At 39.6% G+C, this 23,285-nt stretch overlaps 1 protein-coding gene across 3 annotated transcripts; it reads left to right on the top strand.

The window, feature by feature from the left end:
- The first annotated feature begins 772 nt into the window (after positions 1–772).
- Positions 773–23,233, top strand: LOC139949857 (heparan sulfate glucosamine 3-O-sulfotransferase 1-like). 3 transcript variants are annotated; one of them, XM_071948409.1, is made up of 2 exons: positions 773–1,399; positions 19,659–23,233. In XM_071948409.1, exon 2 carries the CDS (start codon positions 19,930–19,932, stop codon positions 21,307–21,309), a length of 1,380 nt encoding a protein of 459 aa, XP_071804510.1. In that variant the 5' UTR covers positions 773–1,399; positions 19,659–19,929; the 3' UTR covers positions 21,310–23,233. The 3 variants fall into 3 exon arrangements, with proteins under 3 accessions (XP_071804510.1, XP_071804512.1, XP_071804511.1); XM_071948411.1 differs by having other exon boundaries at positions 19,664–23,233; XM_071948410.1 differs by lacking the exon at positions 773–1,399 and adding an exon at positions 11,362–11,539 and having other exon boundaries at positions 19,664–23,233.
- The last annotated feature ends 52 nt before the right edge of the window (positions 23,234–23,285 follow it).

Raw genomic sequence — 23,285 nt, forward strand, 5'->3', positions numbered from 1 at the left:
TTCGAGACCTCAAATTCTAAAATTGAGGTCTCGAAATCAAATTCGTGGAAATGACTTCTTTCTCGAAAACTACGTCACTTCAGAGGGAGCCGTTTCTCACAATGTTTTATACTATAAAGCTCTCCCCATTACTTGTTACCAAGTGAGGTTTTATGCTAATAATTATTTTGAGTAATTACCAATAGTGTCCACTGCCTTTAAGCCCAATCCTAAGCCGAAAACTAGCCGATGCCCACGCCGCCGAAGCCAAAGCCATTTCCTTGGAATCGAAAAGGGCCATTGGGGAAAACTATAAAGTGGTCTATAGGTGGTCTATTTGCCTGCATAAACAAGCAGTGTAAGTCCAAACGAACTAACTAAAAAGATGAATCTTGACACTTACTGAGAAGAGTGCCCTCGAGTGCCGAAAGAGGAAGTAACGCTGTAATTTCCTTCCTCTATATGGTACATCAACTTGTCTATCAATAAGTATATGTCCTCAAAGTGTAAACAGGAACAATCTCTGCAATCCACTTGTTATTTTATTGAGGGTTAACCCTGCCCTTTAAATGTAGGAAATAACGTAGTTTCTTATTTGACGGGACTGAAGTCTAGTTCCTCATAAAACTTTAGTGGTTTCACAATGCGTTGTAGTACACGGAACCATGCTGTAATTGGAGCGAACTTGTAACACGTACTGTACAGTCATGTATATTATTACGTGCTGGTACACGCTTGTACATACGGTGGTAACTTGAAAAACGGTAAACGAGACTGAAATCGCCTATTATGCTTTTATTTCTGGTTAGTTGTGGATGGTATTACGTGGACAAATCTAGCACCGACACACACACCATGACGGATACTAGTCTGGACTAAATCTTTGGCAACGATCTACAAACAGATTGGGTTTCATTTGTGGCTTCTTAGTTTAGATTGAACTATGAACTAATATACGAAGAAAGCAGCTTGGCTTCGCTCGGTGGTATAAACCCTATGGTGCTTTACCGTGCTGTCCGGTTTAGTGGAGATCCTGAGGTGTTTCTTGAGTTTGTATTGGTTGGGCCGAGTCAGTCGCCATGTTGTTTTAGAACTCCTCGCACCTTTCCACATTTTGTTTGCACGACATTCATTGCAACATAAGTTGTTTTCTTGATGGTGGAACATGGAGGAAGGAGGTGGTTAGAATCGCGTTCGACACCCCCCCCCCCCAGCCCAGGCACTAACAACAGCTGAAAATGTCATAAATAGTTGACCTAAACTTCAACATTTCCTGGAACATGGTGGGAAACTACCTTCAACGAGGTCAAGTGCAAGACTGACTCAGAGATAGAGAAAAGTGCAGATACAAAAGGTTTTTCGACTGCAAGATCGACTATCTTATCTAGGATTAGACAACTTGTATAAAACACGAGTCAAGGTAAGCATGACATAGTTAACACAATGTGATAAAAAGACTTTTGAACACGTTTAATTATAATTGTGAAAGACCAGTAATCTTGGAAAGAGTTTATAGTATAAAATTTGTGATGAGCTATTACCAATAGTATTAGTCTTTCTCTTTCTCAAAACCCTAGAATGTAATGTTGCGGAGCGGAAGAATGTGATCGCCTGGTAACCGCGCTGTTGGGCCGTAACCTCAAGGCTACATGCGACATAAACCAGCAGCTGAGCTGCTACATGCGACATAAACCAGCAGCTGAGCTCTGACTACTGTCACATACCACACATGATTACATTGTGATACCTTGCAGTTTGGTCCAGTAGGCAGGGTTGGTTTCTTGCTGCAATGCGTTGTTATTCACTATCACTCTCAACTATCGCGATGCACGTAGGCCGGAAGGTTTTACCAACCAAAATCTCAGGGGGACACAGTCTCCTGCCACACCGGTAGGTGTTGGTTCAATTCCCGCTCTAGTATAATGTTTTTTTTCTTCAATTCCCAAACAAATGTTCAGTCTGGCGTTCCCTTTAAAACATCATCTTTTAATTACGTCTTGTCATTCCAGACTCGAAATTAATTGGCTCTTAATGGATATGAATCTCTAATTACTCCCTGGTGAGTTGTGGCTGATCAGCAGGTAGTAGTTGGTGCCATCAATTGCGACTCACTGTCGAATGCTGAAATCTGAAATCTCAGTTTAAAGTCAATGTGCATATAGGCCTATTACTTTTGATAGAATTGTCTCAAAGACCAGTATATTCAATTGTGTATGCAAAGACATGCTGAAAATAACAAACCTGTGAAAATTTGGGCTGAACTGTTTTTCACAGTGGCAAGGTTATTGAAAGTCAAAACCACCCTCGCGCATTATACGTGCTCAATTGAAATTGACTTGGTATGTCTGCTGCCACCAGCGTCCAAAAGTGTCTCAATGGCCATGTCCTTGCCATACAACTGATGGTTGTGTGTGATCCCACCCCAGCAGGGTAAAATTTGCATATCACGCTCACATCACTACAAAAAAATTTGATTATTACATAGAGCATCTTGCACCTTTAAAACACGCGTCTTCTTTGCCTGCCCTTCAATTCGACCCCAGATCCCTTGAGATTTGCGGAATTATGTTGCCGACCCATAAAGTTATCGACCTTTAACCTAGTTATCCAGATTTAAGCTTGTCTTAATTCCAAGATGCTCAAGTTAAGTTTGACGTGAAAAGGATGTAGTCACGAAAAAAACAACATTGTCGCCGCTATTCTTGACTCCAAATCTGGGGCGTCTTGAAACAAAGACTATGCTTTGACATTATGGTGGGGGTGCATATAATTTTGCAAGTCGTTGTCTGTTGCGGCAGCAATTATCTCGCGAGAGGGCCAGCAGCTTTGCGGGGGACCCGTGATCTTGTGAGAGCAGTCTGTTGTCGCGGAGGGAGAGCCGCATCTCGGGTAACGCTTCTTAGAATGCACAAATAGGAGTTGATCTTTCTTCGTGCTTGTACATAACTGCTCTAGAGTTTCGGCGATATCTCACACACGCGACCACCCTTTGAAGTGAAAATTGCACAGGTTAATTTATTTGTATCAACTACATTTGATTTATATAGGATTGAAACAATTGAACGCTTCAAAACATTAAAGGTATACTTCACCTTCATTTGGTATCCTTTAAATGTAGCACCTGTTCTGGGAGTGGGTTGGATGTAACTGGACTAGCTGGAAGATTAATCAGACCCAGATTAGTCCAGGGTCGGTGGTGGGAACCTCTGTGGGTTATTTAAAGGCAAGTGGGTGGGAAAGGGCGAACAGTGCCTTGACCTCAAGCCTGACCTCAACAGCTGTTTGTGCTTTTCAAGTGATTGGTGTGTAGTCTTGGATTTGATCTTCTTCGTGTGTTACTGTTTGATTCGCGTACGCGTTTGAACCAGTGTAGTTAAATAAGTCCTTGTCTGGGCGCTGCCTCGATTTACATAGTTATGACATCTTATTGCTGGCTCTGCAGCAGATTATCAAAGTACTAAAACAGAGCCTTGAGTAAAGACTAACTTTGAACGTTGTACAGGTTGATGTTTCATGCGGTCATATGGTTGAAGAGAATCATAGTGGCCTTGTTTCAAGACGTGTGCTTAATAATACCAGATAAATAGTTTACAAATAAAAAAGCATACTGGTGGTACGCAAACTTTCGTGTCGTCCCAAGACAGTAGTTTGACCTTAATGTGGAGGTCACCTAGCGATCTGTCTGGCCATCAGTAGCATGATGATGATTTAGGCTGCGGGCAAATTGAAGTGTTTTTTTTCCTGTTGGTGCTAATCAGTAAATCTTAATGAACGGAAAGACACACGATGAGTGTACACCCAGAGTCATTATATATATACACAGCCCCATCAACTAGGTACTGACGTCACACAGCTGTACTACTGCGTTGATACAATGTAATGCCATGTTGCAGGTGTCTTTGGGCTCAGTTTGGTTACCTTATGGAGATATAGACCAAGGATAAATCAAACAAGTGAAAACAAAAGATCCACATAGGGGAATTCTAAAGGCCTGGGTGCTCCCCTTAAGGAAATTGTGGTATATTTAGGATGACGTCACAAACTGTACAGTACAGCCATTCTATTTTTAGCATCCCAGTGGAGACATCTTTTGTTCTTGAATCTTGTATGGTTGTACTCTCCTAAGCATTGCTGCTGTCCTGTGGCCAATTTCATAGAGCTGCTTAAGCAAAAACTTTGCTTCAGCATGAACATAGCTCGCTTATTTTTTACATGTTACTGGCCAAAATGTCATGCCATATACATTGCTTGTGACTGGTACTTAGCTGTTGTTCACTCAGCATAACAATTGAGTGGAGTCTTGGCCGGTAATCTGATTTTACTAAGCAAGGATTTGGTTGCTTAAGCAAAATTTTGTGCTTAAGCAGCTCTATGAAATTCGGCCCAGGAGAGAGAGGGTTGCAAAATCAATATCATTGTGCTTTGCACGGTGCTTATGCTGTCAATATTGTGCTTATCAGTTGTGGTTTTGTCATTTAAATTTATGCATAAATTAGGATACACCAAAATGAGAGTATATGGCCCAATTTCATGGCTCTGCTTACCGTAAGCACAGAATCTGCGCTTACGGAAGCAGGGAATTATGTGCTTACGGCAAGCGTATTTCACGGGTTAGCGGTGAATTTTAGATTCTGCGCGTGCGTACTCCACGTTGCTAGGCATTCTACGCTTACAAGGCTAGCGCAGAAATTCAACGCTTGCACGTAAGCAGGGAATCGTCATCGTTAGCGCAGAATTCGGCGGTAAGCAGAGTCATGAAATTGGGCCCTGGTCTTTGAAATTAATTTACCAAACGTGTCACGTCCCAAAGCAACCGCCAATGATTGTGCCAATGACCTCGGAGGGTGATTTTGTTCCTCTTTGATTTTTCTGAGATAAACACTTTAGCACGTTGATGAAATCCAAAAGCGTGCAAACTCCACGGTCAAAGCTAATGACAGTTTACATGAGTCAAAGGCCATGGATTAGCCATGAATACTCATCAACCATATGAGGCCAACTTAAAAGAAATGTTTAGCGTCATCCTCATTTTGAAAAAAGAGCAAGGAGGAGGACTTTAAAAAAAAAATAAATAAATAAAGGCGGCGTCCTCTAATAAGGAAGTGGGCAGGGACGCCAAACAGTTTTTATATATTATTTGGCCTAATCTCTTCGGAAACATACCAAGTTATTTTGTTTTTCTCTCAGTTACTAATCAACAATCATGTATAGTGACATAAAATAAATCCACCCTTCAACCATCGTGAAAAGTTCAACAGTTGTCTGCCATATGTATTGTTGACACAGTCCATTTGGAAGTTATTAACTGCTTCCGGTTTTAACAAAAGGAGTAAGGGGTCTTCCGAGCTTTCTCTTATATTGCAATGTTTGAATCATGTTTTATCTTTCATAAAATGTAGTCTTTCCCGAAGTGCTGTTGTTTTTAGGTAAGAGGTATATAGGGCTCATGTGTGTGACTGCACTAATGTTTCCTGCGATCGCATGATGTTATGTGGATGGTTATTTCGTTTCCTTTTTATTTATTTCTCTCCGCACCTTGCACCGCGACCAATGGCGCCACCAACGCACCATCCCAGTTTAGCTTCCTACGTGAGCTGTTTAGGGATTAATTTACTCAAGACTCAAGACCTTTCCATTGTTGATAAACAAACCGAGCTGGTTGGCATGGACGGTATATACGGCACTTTTCAGCGAGAATCCATTTTGATTCTTGCAGACTTATAGGCCTGATGGACCGCCTAATTTTAGTAAAATACTCATTCGTGTTATCAGAAGTGTTTTTACCAAATTCTGATTCAATATTTTCTGAAAACTCTCAATTAAATAATACCTCCTTGATTGGTTATCTTGTTTCCACCAAATTCACCACAAAGTTTGAAAATACATTGTTACAGACAGTGCCACTTTGAGCCCTACATCAAGCTCTTTCACTGACGCCCTTTTACAGGTTCATTGTTTTAAAGAAATAATATGATTCTATGATCATGATTCTTTTTTAAAGGGAAGGTACACGTTTGGCAATTACTCAAAACAAATATTAACTTAAAAACTGACTTGGTGTGTTTTTTCTTTCATCATTTTCTCGCAACTTCGATGACCGATTGAGCCCAAGTTTTCACATGTTGTTATTTTATGCACTTCATGGGATACACCAAGTGAGAAGACTTGTGTTTGACAATTACCAAACATGTACTGCATTTCCTTTAAAGGAACACGTTGCCTTGGATCGGACGAGTTGGTCAAAACAAAAGCGTTTGTAACCGTTTTTTATAAAATGCATATGGTTGGAAAGATGTTATAAAAGTAGAATACAATGATCCACACAAGTTTGCCTCGAAATTGCGTGGTTTTCCTTCTGCTGTGCGAACTAACATGGTCGGCCATTTATGGGAGTCAAAATTTTGACCCCCATAAATGGCCGACGTGTTAGTCGACGAGGTAAAAGGAAAACCACGCAATTTCGAGGCATGTTTGTGTGGATCATTGTATTCTACTTTTACAACATCTTTCTACCCATATGCATTTTATAGAAAACGGTTACAAACGCTTTTCAAAGACCAACTCGACCGATCCAAGGCAACGTGTTCCTTTAAGCTCATGCGTGGTGAGGTTTCATGTATTTTTGGTTTGCGGTATTACCGTGTGCACTACATGGCTGTGTGGTGGTATCACGAAAGTGGTAGTCCCGGCTTCCAACCTTCCGGCCGGGTAGTAGTTAATAAGCAGGGCAATTCGTTTTAATGAGAAATGTCCCGAATTCTAAAAATGTACTCCGCGTCAGTACACTAAAATAGCAAGACAAAAGTTCAAAAGAACATACACAGCAAAGTATGACCATTATGGTGTTACCGCAAACCAATGGGAGACTTTTGGGACGCTTGGTGGCAGCAGACTTACCATGTAAAATCCATTGTTCTCTGTAATGTGAGCATGCTCAGAACTACGTAAACTATGGAAATTTACCTGGTAAGTCTGCTGCCACCTAGTGTTCAAAAGTCTCCCATTGGGAACGTAATAACAGTGATTGTGAACAGTCACTAATAATCCGAACACATCCACCCAATAAAAAGTGCCCTTGGCGCTACAAAAGAAAAAGCAAATAACAAAGGCCATATTTAGTTGGACGTTTGAAAAACAGGATAATTTATGCTCTATTTGTTATTTTTGTATAGCTTTTTTGAGTGAGCCGTGCCAGATCATTCTATGAGGAAGGCTATTCCACGGGGTTGGGTCGCTATATAACAAACCTGTAGTAGTCACATTAAGGTAAAAATATGCTATTGAAAGTTTAAGCCTGGGTTGCTGTAAAAATCAAAGATATTTTTAAAATGTTGGCAGACTTCAAAAAATGGATTTTGGCAAAACTCCATGTATGAGTAGGTATGGGTACACAATACACAAAAATCGAAAAAAAAGTTATATCAGACATTGGTTGCCATGGTTACAGCAAATTTTCCAAGTTTTTACCTTTTTAAGAGTTAAAGTATAGGTAAATTGAAAGCACTGGTACGTCTAAATGGGAAAACGTTGAAGTTTTTCTTTCACACATGTTGCACAACCATGTTTACTCTTTCAGAAAATGTTTTTAAAAATTAAGTGTGCGATCAACTTTGGATCAAACCACTATTTCAAATAGGGGTGTTTTTGTCATATTTTCTTATAGCGAAAAATAGGGGTATCGAATGGGGCCATAAGTCCGAAAGTGGCACTTTGTTGATTATGACACTTTTATAGTTGGAAGATAAGGTACCAACCTACGTAAAAATGCAATAAAATGTTTTGGTATTTTAAGTTCGCGAACACAGTTTTGCCGGAAAGTTAGCACTTTGTCAGGGCAAAAACGCAACAAATGGCAAAAAATTATACATTATATTTATTATTGGGTAAAAACATCAGGATTTTTTTTTTTTTTTAACCTGATGGGTGGAAGGGACTTGAGGTGCATTCAAATAAACTAAACTTTTGAAATCACTATATAGCCCATTGCCATGGTAACAGTTCATTTGTGTTTTGGCTATTTTTGGCCAATTTTTGGGTCTAAAAAACTGTATTTTAGCATATATTTGCAACTCCACCCAGCCAATGTGCATTCTTTTTTTCAGAAAAACCTTTCACATCAATACATTGAGTCGTCCTATGCTTAACTTGAGACAAAAAAATTATTGCTTTAACTTTTACCCTAATGCTATTTTTAGAACATCATTAGCGCATGTTTTTAGAAATTTGCAAAATCAACATTTTTACCCTATTTTTGGCCCTCAAAATGACAATTTGCCAAGGGTCTCAGAATGTTTTTCTTTCGGTTGTATTTCGGGCCAACATTGGTCCTTTGAGAAAAACTTTTGAGAAAAACTTGGGCAATTGTATCCTGTTGTAACAGTACTGCCTAAAAAAAAAGCATTTTAACTTGTTTTTTTCAGATTGAATAAATAACATTAATAAAATAATACTTTTAAGTCTTCCATCAATCCGGCATCTTTCATGAGCACCCTGTAGCCTTGTGGACTACCCAACATTGATCAAGAATATTTTTAATGACCTCTAAGTTTGGGATTTTATACTACCCCCCCCCCCTCCCGTGCATGCCCAGCCCCCAAGCATATCAAATTTTGTTGACAATGCATTACAAAGCGCCTCCTTTGTTGAAAGTCCCTTTTTAAAATTTCCATTGCGCATCATTAATAGTAGGAAAGTTTGTGCTGTCTTCAGTCACCTTTAGGGAATATTTGCCATTTCGGTTGTGATTGGGCGATTATTTGTGTTTTCATGTCTGGGGAGCACAAATAGACAACTGTATCATGTAGTGACACTGCCTCAACATGGTAAAATTTGAAGAAAAAAAAAAACTAATTCTCTTTATTGGCATTTCTTACATGCTGAACAATGATGTTGATTGAAAAAAAAAAAGCAAAGCAGCTTACAAGTATAAAAAATATAACTGTATACAATGTATAGTTCGAAGACTCACCCCAAGCTAATTCGGCTGGTAATAGTGTTATCCGGCTATGTTCCATTAGGGAACTTGGAAATTAATTGATTTACGTAACCATTAATTGTACACGCAGTCACTGATTATGTGATGCCTCTGTGCAGTGTTAAGGACGTGTTAGACATTTTTTATGTTCAAACGAAGAGCTGTGAACGTCCATTTTGTCAAGAAAATTGAACATTTTGTTTAAGATTGTATAGCTGCTATAGCCAAACGTAAATGACCACAAACATACCACAGAATCTCTTTGTGATGCATCTTTATACAATTGAGAGTTACATTTTTATACTTGTAAGTTGCTTTCAATCAACATCATTGTTCAGCATGTAAAAAGTAATTAGAGAGCATTATTTTTTCATATGATTATGAAATTTGCAAAATACACCCTTTTTTTTTAAAGGCATGAAGTTTCTGGCAACACTGCTCCACAGTTCAAAAATACAAAAACTTTCTTTTTTAATTATGTGATGCCTGTTTATACAACTGGGAGTTATGTTGTCATAAGATGCTTTATTATATTTTGTCCTGATATTTTGTCAGTCTTCATCATTGTTAAGCATGTAGAATGTCATAAAAAGAGCATTATTTTATAGCTTTAAATCTATACAATCGCCAAAAAGCACGAAGCTTCTGGCAACACTGCTCCCCAGTTCAACAAATACCAAAATATTTATTTGAAATTCCTACAGACCAGTATCTTATCTTTCAAGCCTGGTGGCCCAACTTTCCTAAATATGCTACTTTCGGACTTCTGACAAACTTAGCAACCCCCTCTATTTCCCAAATTGAACTTTGTTCAAAACACCCCTTTTTGAAAATAATGGATTATTCCATTCACAATTGACTGTACCTGTGTCAGGTGCACTTTTGGAAAGACCAAGGGTGTATATTTACCATATTCAGTTGAAAGGCAGGTAATATATTTGGTCTTTAACAGTGAAGCCTTCAACTTTGGGTAATTTTCAGAAAAGAGCTAAATTAGGTGAAATATGGCAGATTTCTTATTTTTAACCGTTGTCATGGCAACCAAAGTGCAATGCAAAAACTATGCTTTCTTTTTACACTTTGGTTGAAGGAATTAACATGTGCAAAGAGTAAACAAAATCTATTAATACAAAAATTCACATTTTTTTGTTATACAATTTGAAAATAAACACATTTTTTTCCAAAAAAGGACGAAGTTTATGGCAGCGCTGCTCCCCAGTACAACAAATACCAAAACTTTTTTTTTTAAATTCATACAGACTAGTATCTTATCTTTCATGCCTGGAAGCAAATATACCACTTTGGGACTTCTGACAATTTTAGCAACCCCCTGTATTTCCCTAATTGACTTTTCCTCAAAACACCCCTTTTTGAAATAATGGAATCTTCCATTCACAATTAACTGTACTTTTGTCAAACGCATTTTTGGAAAGATTAAGGATGGATATTTATCATATCCAGCTGAGAGGTAGGTCCACTATTTGGTTTTTACACAGTGGAGCCCTCAACTTTGGGTAATTTTTACTCATGAAAAGAGCTAAATTAGGTGAAATATGGTAATTTTCTACTTTTGACCGTTGCCATGGCAACGAAGGTGTAAATGCAAAACTTATGCTTTATTTTTACATTTTGGTTGATGGCCTTCACTTGTGCAAAGTTTTAACGAAATCCATTTTTGAAAGTCTGCCACCACTTCTTTGATTTTTAGAGCAACCCAGTCTTAATGTTTGATTGTTATTGAAAAATCGTCGAGATGTATCAAACTTTAATTCTATCCCCAAACCAAGTCTAGCATCATACCCAATGTACATATATCTTGGTATTGTACTGTTATTGCCTATGCAAGGAATAGTGAGAATATTCGTTGAAAACCATGACTCACTAAGCACATCTGGGATACCTTATACTATAGCTCTATTATGCACGTCCATGTTTTCACTGCATAGAGTAGCTTTTTGGTTTGTGCGACTTTCATTTTGTTCACGTGTTGCCTATACCGCAACACTATTACTGTCTGAGCCACAAATTACCGGAGAAGAGATATCTATTTTACACAAACGTCTGGATTAAAGATAGTAAAGTGCCTCTTTTGTTTTTGAGCATCAGAGAATCGGGGTTAGAAGAGATCCACACGCACCGGCCGTATTGTCACAGTGTAGGACGTGGACCACTCATGGGGAGAGGCGGAAACACTGCGCCAAGTGAACTAGCACAGTTTTGGTTCATGTTCATGGTTCTTCTCAGGGGTTGAATGGCGGTAATCAATCAATAAACTTGCATGTGCCCTTGACCTCATGAAGCAGCACCCTAACGATCTTGGGTTTACGAGGATCGGCTGCACAGCGTGCACTTGTACTTGTAAAGTATTGCCGACGTAACGGTACCATGAATGGGGGATGTGTGTGAGGGAATGGCAGATTGTCACGGCTGAACCCACTATTATGGAAAGTGTAAACACACAACACTTGACAATGCCGAGAACTGGGCCAGCTATAGGCTCTGTGTACTTGAAGTTGGGAGTAAAATTATTCACAAAGATGGTGGACTCACTGGTGTTAAATTTGACATGCACGTGAGCATGGATATGTGAGTATGTGTTGCAACTTAAAGTTTGTTATTGCTTTAATAACCTTTTCTGTTTAGTTTGATTTGAAAGACAATGTGTAGTAGACACACGACACTTGTCAATGCACAGAGAACTGGGCCAGTAGGTTATGTCATGACTAGGTAGAAGTTGGGTGTACAATAACATGCACAAAATTGTTTTGATTATTTTAGTGTTCAACTTGCGGTGAGCATGGAGATGTGTGAGTATAATATTGTGTTGCCACATTGTGTGTTATTGTCTTTTGTTATGTTTGATCAAATCACACGGCACTTCCCAATCTGGGCCAGTAGGTTCCGAGTAGTAGAAGTTCGAAGCATAGTATGTTTAAAGATATACTGGCAGGTGTCCAACTTGACGTTGAGCATGGAGAATAACACGCAAAGTGCTAAGCACATACTCACATGGTATGAGTATGTGCTTGGCACTTGATGCGTTACTGTCGTTACCTCTTTTGTCAATGCAAAGATAACTGGGCCGGACGGGCTGTGTACTTGTGAATTCTTGTATAAAGATGGTGGGTTGTTGTTCAACTTGACAACATGCTTGTGATCATGGAGCTAGTGAGTATGTGTTGTCACTTGAAATCTGCCGTTGCCTTTACCTCTTCAGTTAGTTTATGGTTTGAAAGACAAACGTGTAGTGTAAACACACGACACTTTTCAAGTGTTCAACTTCTGGCTGTATACTAGAAGTTGGGAGTTCATGTACAAAAATGGCGGATTGTGTTCAACTTGACATGCATGTATCACTAGCTCTGTGTCCGTGCTCTATGCGCCATGCCTGTGTATGGGAGTTGCCACGTTGTGTGTCTATAGTTTGGAAAAAGTGTGTAGTGTCAACCCATGTGACATACATCGAAGACATACATTGTGTAGAAGTTTGGAGATAGACCTACTTCACTTGAAGATTGCCACTTTGTAATGTAAAGTGATACTTCCTATTTTGTAAGTTTCAATGACACGATTCTGTATTTAGATAACTTGAAACAGCTGCACTATTTGTTGTGGAATAACAAGTCAACTCGATGTTTTTAAGGTAGATAAATAACCAAACCTGTGCTTGGTTTAGTATTTATCGACTCTCAAGTACTTCTGCCATCGTGCTTATTACTCTGAGATCTTAAAAAGGAGGATCAAAACTGAACACCCAAAAAGGGATGCTTTTTCGGTTTTTGTTTGTTTGTGTAATAGACATTTTGAGAAAATGCTACTTGGTTTATGGGTGACTGCTCTTCCGACACCCCTGTGTTAAAAACATCCGAGGGTGTAAAGTAGGAGCATGGTTATGTAGGGTTAGGATTATGGTTAGTAGGGTTAGGATTCGGAGGTAGTCGGAACATAGATAGGATTAGGATCAGGATTAGGAAAATAGATGGAACATGGTTGGGTTATAGGTTTCGGATCAGGAAGAAAATACACTGGGGGTGTCGGAACATTGTGTGTATTAGGTCTTACCATTGTTAGCCGTTAACCATGATGCTCACTATTCTATATTAATAGGTAAAGCTCTTCATTCTTACAGACCATGTCACATCACATGTTTGCAAATGAGCAAGAGAAAGGAGCATGGTTATATACACGATACATAAATACAAGAAAACATATAAAATTTTAACTTTTTGGAGAGGGCACCTCTCGCAGCTGTTATTTTTATCATGATTGAAATGATTTGTAACACAATTAAGGAATGATTCTCATATTAAAAAAACCTTCAATCAAGAAACTTATAGGAACAACAAAGTAACACAATCTTTAAATCTTATAGGATTCTATATGCGTGTTGCCTATATATAATGAATAGGGTAGATGGCCTTAGCTTTCGATCCAATCCGGACCTTCTTCGTGTTGCCTATATAGATATACTTATATATAGGGGAATTACCAGTGTGTAGTATAATCCTGCCTGTTAGAAAGAAGCCTTATTAAAACAGAAAGGCCCTCGAGAACTGTTACCCTATTTGTAGACAAAGGTTACGGGTAACTGTTGTATGCATAAAAATTCATGTATTGGCCTATATGTCTAGATTTCTGCTGTGATGTTCATTATAGAATCCCACATACCGTAATACATGTGGACCCACAACTCTAATTCAATCAGAGCGAACATTCCAGAACGGCTATACTAGTCCAACGGTTCGAACGGGACGGGTGTTGTACTTATTCTAAGATGGCGCTGCCTGGATCACAATAATTATTATTTGTTGAGTTGTTGATTCTTGGCTATGTTTTCAAAGTTGCCGGGAATCGTTTAAAGGTAGTGGACACTATTGGTGATTACTCAACATATTTGACGCTTACAAACCTATACTTGGTAACGAGCAATGCAGAGCTGGCTCTCTGGTCAATACGTCCAATAATTTCATAGTGTATGATGTCTTCATTGGATAAACATGCAGTGACCTTTAGTTTTCCATACGTTATGATTGGTCCGAGGTGATTTTTTTTGGTCAGCCTGCAGCGTACAATATTGTAATATTTTGTTGTAGTTAACATACATGCATGCGATCTTGTGTAATCATATGCAAGTACATGTGCGTGTGAATTGACAGCGAATCTCCATGAAATTATTATGTTTCAAAGATACATCTGGCAGAATCCCACCAGGCGCTGAACCCTGGTTCAATCTGGCGTTATATCCACGAGTCTCAAAGTGTGATGTCAGATGTTCCGGTGAGAGTTCATAAAAGTATTTCCATGTATACATCTGCTTTAATCATAACCACAGTGCCCCTTTAAGCTGCTTGTTCTCACGTACATTTTTGGTTAAAAACAAGTGCACACCAAAACACTCCCTGACATTCCTTAAAGCCAACGCACCACACACCAAACATCGTCTACCCACAACTTTTCCCATAAGAATACCACAGCCTCGCCAGTTAACCCACAAATCCAAAGCATTTCAACCCAAATACTGCACCCATCCTCTCCTCCTTCAGTCAAAACACCTGCTACTTACAAACCTCCACTGTATCTAATCTTTTCATCCCACTCTTCCCAACTCGCCCCAAGCCGACTGCTCCAAACCCGATCTTAAGATATAGTAAACCTTGCGTGTAGCTAACACTACGGATTTATTTCGTATTGTACAGTTCAGTGTCACAGATTATACACTTGTAGGCCACTACATCATACTCGTACCGTAGCGTAACGTAACGTAACGTAACGTAGCGAAACGTAACGTAACGCAACGTAAAGCGATTACCTGACATAGAAGAGGGCACGCTTTTCGGTTGGCGATTGCCTTAAGTAAGAAATCGATCAAAGAATTAAGAGCTCCATGGGCGATTCGGCGCGCTAGCTTGCTGCATGTGAACGTCTTGGAAGTTGGAACCAAGACTATGGGCCGTCATCTTGATTTTACTCTATTCCAACTCATTGTAACCAAACTGAGGCTGGACGAAATAATAGTCTGGTGCCATGCGCAATGAACATTCATTACTGTTATTGGTCCACCATTTTTTCACTGGTCCAGATTGTAAGGTTTTCTACCAACGTTGTAATTTAAGCACGTGACCTGTAATTTTGACTTGTGAAGTGGTTTGATTTGTTAATGGGACTTCAGCAATAAACTTTCCAGCAGGACCTCTGGATGGGGTTCTGATTTGTCCTTGGGTGCTTTTGGTCAGCAGACCACTGGCCACGGTGGGTAGTAAACAGCGGTCCTGTCCAGAACTAACTCATTTTACCCAGTATACTCTTAGCAAATTGACACACTGTTTTGCCCAGCACATCTTTCCCCCAGATTGCACTTCAGCAATGATGGCCCAAAACTATTAATAATCTTGTTGAACTGCTCGCCCTTGGAATAAACTGGATTTAAAGACCACCACTTAAATTGGTCTTAGCTACAATATACCTCTTGTGACTAAATAAAATTATGAAGTGTTTAGTATTTAGAGTGTTTGTGAAAACGTGACCATCGAACTTCATCATTAGGCGGTGACTTGCTCACTGGTTGACCGTCGGTGTGTTTATTTATAACTAAATGGAAAGGGCATGAATCACGTGCTGGAATGACACATCTTACCCTGATATTTGATTCTTTCTTTTTACTTCGGAACTAGACTCTCACCTGTTTCTTTCGTCGAAAATGACGGCGTGTCATTGTTGTCACTTGGTACTTCGTGTCATTACACCCTATTCCGGATTCGGTGCCAACTTTTAACTGCAAGAAATATTTGTATCTGTTGGTAATATTCAGCAATGACAACGTGTGGCCGTGTGTACCACCGGTCAGTCAACTCGACCTTCACAGTCAGAGTCACGGCTTCGTGCAAACTTGACTCGTGCCAAGTCGTTGTCTGGACAAGTCGTTATAATGGTCTGTGGGCAAGTCGTTATAATGGTCTGTAGCAATCAATCAATGAGCAGGGAAGATTTTAGATGTTTCCTGAAAACTAAGTGACCGAATTGGTTAAGGGAGACAGTTTCATAGGTATGGGGCATGTGCGGAAGAAACACGATCCCCAGCAGCACAATGCACCTTCAGAATTGACAGGAGTGTACTGTCTGAACCAAAGTGAAAGACTGTGGGCCCAATTTCAAAGAGCTGCTTAGCACACAAATTTGCTAAGTATAAAATTTCTTCCTTGTTAAAAAAAAGATTACCATAAAAAATGTCCACGTGAAATAGCTAAATACCAGTACCAAGCAATATGCAACAAATGGAAATTTGGTTGGTAATCCTGTTTTTATCAAGGAAGACATTTCATGCTTAGCAAATTGTTGTGCTTAGCAGCGCTATGAAATTGGGCACAGGTCGTATGGGGTGGTAAACCTTGATGAGACTGGTGAGGTGTTTAGGGATTTGATTCTCTCATGGATATCTGAGGGTGACAACACCAACCCAAGGCGTTAATTTAACACCTTAGTTTTTGCAATGCACCCATTATCGTTTGCCCATGGGATTTCATGCAGTGTGTATACATGGATGATGTGGTTTTATTCGACGCACATGCCGACTTTGTTTAGTCTGGAGCCAAATGTTTGACGTCTTGATGACATGAAACAGTCGAGACGTGTAATAAATTGTCTTTGCCGTTTGTCATTTTGTCAGTTTTAGGAACGTCAGGTCATGAGTATGCGTTAAAGCATGGACCTCCATGGTTAAAGGAACATTACAGAATTATGTTTTGCTTACACCATTTGCTTGCATTGTAAGCACTTTATGTAATCCACCAAATAGACCTACTTAAACTGACAAACCTGTAGAAGTTTGAGATCGATCAGCCATCTGAACTGTTTTACGAGAAAATAGTGAAAAACGGTTACACATTTTGCATGACATCGTTTAAAATAGAAAATGAATAAATCGCTCACTGAGTGATCAGACATAAATATTTCAAGAGATGTTTTCTTCTATTATCATCATTAGACCGTGTAAGTTTTATGTTAATCTGTGATCTTAGACAATTTTTCTTTACCAATTCTGTATAGTGTTCCTTTAAGTTTTTACCATTGGCTGTCTATTTTGGCGGGGTCTGGAAAATTTCTGTAGGCATAACCTGTTTACGTGTTTATCTACAAAAGAGCCACAGACCCTGGATTTCCCCAGTCATGATTTGGACGCGGCCCAATGGAAGAATACCATCAAATCTTAAATTTATGATTGGTTTGTTTAGATCATGACAACTTTTGTCCGGAAGAAAAATTTAGGCATCTGTGATTTTTTACAACTCTTGAAATAAATGTTGTTTTGAGCATGGCGAATCTCTACTGCATCGGGCGAGCTTGTGCCGTGCGAAATATCGTGCAACCCAAATTTGAAGCAGTTGGGCAGGCAGGCAAACAAACAGCCTTTTGGAAACGTTCGTGCAAAAGTGGTAAATATGTAAGACTGAAGACCATTGTGTGTTTTCTCCGAACTGTCCGTTTATTCATCTTCTTTGTTTTTGAAATTTCAACGGGTAGGCTACTGTGAGAGTACGTGTTGTATTTCCATGTTGATTCTGTATCACTCAACATTGACCCGGGTTGTGTTGATCCAGGCTCGGGTTATCACTGAGTTCCCATAGGATTAAAACCTGATGGGATTAAATTCCTTCATGAGTTTAGTCCATGTCTATTTTTACAGTGTACCTGCTCCAAGGGTTATCACCAGCACACGTGTGATGGGCAACAACTTGGCTGGTGGCATCGGGTCAAACACGTGTAATACCAATAACGGTGGCATTATGTGTGGGGCCTTTCTTTCACTTAGCCCTTTTCTTACACCTAAATCCTTTAGCATGGAACCTTGCTTAGTTTGAGCAGGGAGGTAGAAATGATTTTAAAAGCATGGTTGTGGGATTTTACAAATTGCACTTCGTGTCTGAAGAAAGTAGAACCTCAATGTTTGGACTGTCCTCGGTCCCTATGTGGAATCTTGTATACAATTCGCCGCACTGTACGGTCAGTATTAGCATTGTTGTCTGTTCATCATACGAGGTCCATTTGACATGCATAACAAGTTGCTAAGCACAACAAAGGTGCTTATACCAGAATAAGGTCACCAGCCAAATTACAATATCATTATGTACAAAATGTAACTGGTATCCTGCTCTTTTTGGCTCAGTAGAAAACCTTAAAGCATTGTTTCTATTTCTATAAAATTGAGCCACGTTTTGGTCATGAGGAAAGTAGTTCCCTCTCTACTCCTGACATCAATTTTCCGCAAAAGAATTCATTGTATACTTACTCTAAAGCCTGTATGGTGGGGTTTGGTATGTTTAATGTCAACTATCAGACATCATTTAAAGTGACGTCTTTGGTTTGTCTATAGTAACAGTATACCTCAAGTTCTGACCCACTTCCCACTGGGAAGCTTCAACCATAGCCCCTGACAAGAAGCAATTTCCTGGCAGCACTAAAAATGGAAATTTGTTTCTTGGCATGTGGGGTAAAAAGGTTCAGGAATCAGTGACCCCTCCCCCTAAGGATTAACTTATCTCTGTACCATAACATTACCATGTCAAGCTCTTGGTCTAGCAATAGACCGTTTGTGAGTTTAGTCCTTGTACGTGCACACAGGGTATAGTTAAAGCATAGAGTAATGGTCAACGGCACTGGAAACTATTGGTAATTACTTAAGATAATTGTTAGAAGAAAAACTCACCTGGTCACGAGCAATGAAGAGCTGTTGATGGTATAAAACACGGTGAAAAATGGCTCCCTCTAAAGTAACGTGTAGTTTTCTTTAGAAATTTATAGGTGTATATATTTTTTAAACATTTGATAAGTCATATTTATTTTTAACTTATGTAGTGACTGAGTAATTTGACCTTCGGGTCACCTGAAATTTGTCAATTTTAATTTAAATTCAATTTCTAATTCTCAAAGCAGGCTGCCTGTTGTGGCTTTATATGGAATTACATGAACTGGGAGTTCATTCATTTTTATGTAGGCTTACAGCAACATTACAGGGTCCAATTTCTTTAAGTTGTAAAGCAGAAAATGATGCCTAGCAAACTTCTTAGCTACGCATCAAATGAGGTACCTGGCGCAGCTCCTTTAAGCGATATTTTCTGCTGAAATGGCAGTAACACGAGGCCCTGGTGACACGAGGCCATTTTACAGGCAGCTCGGAGCAACCATAGAGCTAAGAACAAACCAACTGCGATTTATGTAGCAACGTGGCTATAAACATGAGGCATTCTCCATAAAATGTCAGAAGACAATGTGAACATTAAAATGTGAATATTTTGTTGTAATTAATTGGTGACTTTGTGGAATAATTACCTTTAAACAAAAACCACTACAACAACATCAACAAGAAACAACCAAATGCACAAGTGATAGTTCCATACATTAAAAACCCCAATATAATTATGTCTTTGCCCGTGCTTGCCTCACCCCAGCGCTAATACCAATGTCTGGTAACACAGGCTAAGAGTAAAAGCAACCAACAATGAACACATTCCCTGCAGATTGGTTAAGATATACGGTCTTCTTTTTTACATTTCGCGTAAGCAGTTTCTGTACTTTTTCTGTTTCTATCTCGATTGTATACTAATTATGTCTTCGTTTTTATCATTCCCCTCCGTTCTCTTCAACCTCTTGTTCCACACCCACTTGTCTGTCTGTCGCCACGTCCCTTCTCCTCTCCTGCCATCCTTTCTAGAACAGAAACGATGAGCTGTTGAACTTGAACCACGTCAGAAGGATGGGATGGATGTGATTCATGTACCGTGTGGTGCTGTAAACGTCAACATCAATGCACGTGAGAACGAGGTTGATTGTAGCAGTACACCTGTGGTGAAGCCAAGTAGAGTCCGGATCTTCTAAAATCTGTTTTTGTTGACATGTGTTTCGAGTGGAGTAGGTGACTTGGATTAAAAACATTGTTCCTGATTCTATTGGATGTGCTAAGAGGCTGTGACTGGACATACGATATGGATAGCACAAGCATTTTGTCGAGGAGTGGCATTTTCCGCTCACGGAAAAGACTGTTTTCATTTAGTCTGGTAGCCGTGACCTTAACGTTAGGATTAATTATGCTCGGGGGACAGCGGCCGCAAGGGTTGTACAAAATACACAAATCGTTGGAGTCCGGCGCCAGGTACAAGCCAATTCCAGTTTCGCCTAAGGGTAAGAATGACGTCATCAATTTGTACACTGAAAACGTCATTACCTTTTTGCAGAACATTACAGGAGCTAAACGCACTTCGCCGATAGAGGTCGCTACGCAGGATCTGAATTGGCTCCACGGGGATGTGACGTTACCAGAACAAGCATACTCTGATATTGAGCCACATAACGCGAGCAATGCTTCATACGCCAATCAAACAAATGCCACAGCAATACCTCGAAAGGCAGTCAATGAGCAATGCGCTAAATGCTGCTACAGTTATACACCTATCGAGAAAGGAATTGCAGAAGTGTTTCCAGACTATGCCCTTAAAGAGAAAGGCTGCGAAAAAAGACTACCAGACGCTATGATATTTGGCGTAAAAAAGGGCGGCACCACCACTTTAAAAAACTTTGTTAGCTACCATCCGGATATCGCGTTCACCCCTAAAGAGTTGAAGTTTTTCACGTCGAGCACTGAATTCAAAAAAGGGTTGGAGTATTACAGAAGCCAGATGACCTACTCGACGCCAGAGCAGATCTCAATGGAGAAGACCCCGGCTTACTACCATTACCCTAAAACCCCTTTGCTGATAAGCAAGACGCTACCGAACGTCAAGTTGATAATTATCATGCGGGATCCCATTGAGAGAGCCGTGTCAGACTTTGTGCACTTACAAGTCACCATTGCCAAGAAGTGCCCATATTTACTGTCCTCAAACGCCACTGGCATGGAACTCCTTGACCTTATTAATGGATGCACAAAGAACAGCGGCTATTTCATGGCTGATACCTTTGAGAAGTCGATCTTAAACTCAGACGGTGAGATCAAGTCGTCCAATCAGCTTATCGCTAAGGGTGTCTACGTCAGAGACATACGGAGGTATCTAAAGTACTTTAAGAAAGAGCAGATACTTGCGCTGGATGGAGAGGCCTTTATAAATGATCCTTACCCCACCGTCAAGAAAGTAGAGAGCTTTCTAGGCATCGGGGATTACTTCACCAGAGAACATTTCTACTTCGACGTGCAGAAGGGTTTCTTCTGTCTTACAAAGCCGATACCAAACAATTGCATGAGCGCGTCGAAAGGGCGCCCTCATCCGGAAATACAAGACGCCGTTTTGGAGAAACTCAAGGATTATTACCGGCCTTACAATAAGGCGTTAGCTCTGCTCATGGGTGTTGATCTGCAGTGGTCTTCTTAATGAGAAAACTTTCTACGCAAAACACTTAAACTGTAAGACCTTATTTATTGGGTAACGCCAAGGGTATACATAGTACAACCTTTACAATTATTGCAAAGGTCGTGGGTTCGAATCCCACCCGTGTAATATGCCTGTGATATTGTTGTTCATAGAGCTCAAGAAAGTACTGACTATAAATTATACAGTGGTTACACACATCGGTATAGTGTAGGATGGGTAAAACCAACATTAATATTCTTTAACCCCGATGCAAATTTCCACCGATTCTGCGAATTTCTTCCATGTACAGATCAGTCAATATTATTGTCCCCCCCCCGATTCTTCACCCACCATTTCACCGATTAAAAAGTAGGTTCAAAGATGGAGTGCACATGACGTCATTGGTCGCCATCTTTGATGAAAAACAAAGAAGAGTGCATGCTAGCGACTCTCTGCCAATACAAAAAGTTCACTTGTGCAGTGCACTATGACACCGTCGTTTTATACAGGGGTCTTTTGCCAGACATAAAACGGATTAATTTGTTTGACAGAGACCCAGATCTCAATTTATTTCGAGTTTGTTTCGGATCACATTCGAGTTCAACTGGATAACTTCCGTGGTGGGTTTTTTGAAATCAAAGATGGCGGCGGCGGACGTCGTTATTGGCTTTGGCTTTGGATTCGGCTTCAGGCTCCGGCCTCTTGTTCGAAGCCCTGAGCACGTACGCAAAGCACTGTAATTTTCATGACAACCGCGGACCAAGCTAGTCTGAGCTGAATCTGGAGCTAAAAGCCGTGGTTTCGAAAAGGGCCAGAGTAAATCATTCTGTTCACAATGTGCAGAAAATTTTGGTTATACACATTTCACTCTCTTTGGTTTGGTTTGTTTAATATTCAAAATATTATTTACTGAGGATGCTGCTTTTATTGACTGTTGTCTTAAAGGCTAAAGTATACTTTTGTTAATTGCACTAATTTAAAGAACCCAGTTAATTCTTGTATGGTACACTGACTTGCTTGATCACAAGGTACTGCTTAAATTTGAATTCCTCAGACTATTGAGACAGTTGCTACGTCACATGATTAGGGGCAAGCTTTGCGTATAAAGACTGTGAAAACCATACAAAATTATGAATGAATTTGCATTAAACATATTAAATAACAAATCTGTGCAAATTTGGACTCAATCGGTCATCGATGTTGCGAGATAACAATGTTGCCAATGTGTGTTTTCAGATGCTTAAAAAGGCTTCGAGAATTAAGTCCTAATATTTGAGTGAGAAATTACCTCTTTCTCAAAAACTACATAAGGCCTACCAGGAGCCGTTTCTCACAATGCTTTATACATAAAAAATAAGCCATTGCTCTTTACCTTGTAAGTTTTTTGTGCTAACAATTATTTTGAGTAATAATTACCAACAGTGTCAAGTGCCTTTAAACACACTGTTTTGTAAGGCAGGTATGCTGGAAATATTTGTTTATAATTGTTTCAAAAAACGGTTTATATTATTCACTTTAATTTTGTTTCTTATTCTTATTAATACATTGGTATTTTATTTGCTCTGTGAGCGAGATATACTAAATTATTTTACCTTTTGAAACTTTCTCGACATGTTTAACATTGGCTTTGATTCGTCCGATTGGTTAATTTTGTTCACAAACAAATTAATTACATTGAATGTGAGTTGTTGGAACGCTAGGTGGCAGCAGATAAACCTTATCGCAAATACTCGGTGGACGTGCACTGTAGACGTTGAATGAGGTGCATGCTGGTCTAGCTTATATAGCGGTCAATGTTGATCCCTAGCTATACCAGCATGCACCTCATTTAACATTAAGCATTTGCGCAATGGGTATTAATTGCGAAAAGGTCTTAATTGATGTAATAGACTGTTCTGAGCTTGCGGTTTTTTTGTTTTTTGTTTTTTTTTAACCTGACAAGGTACAATTTCATTTAGTTTTTGAGAAGGAAATCACGCTAAGCAAAAACAAAACCA

Source organism: Asterias amurensis, chromosome 17 (assembly GCF_032118995.1).
Source record: "Asterias amurensis chromosome 17, ASM3211899v1".
Taxonomy (NCBI): domain Eukaryota; kingdom Metazoa; phylum Echinodermata; class Asteroidea; order Forcipulatida; family Asteriidae; genus Asterias; species Asterias amurensis.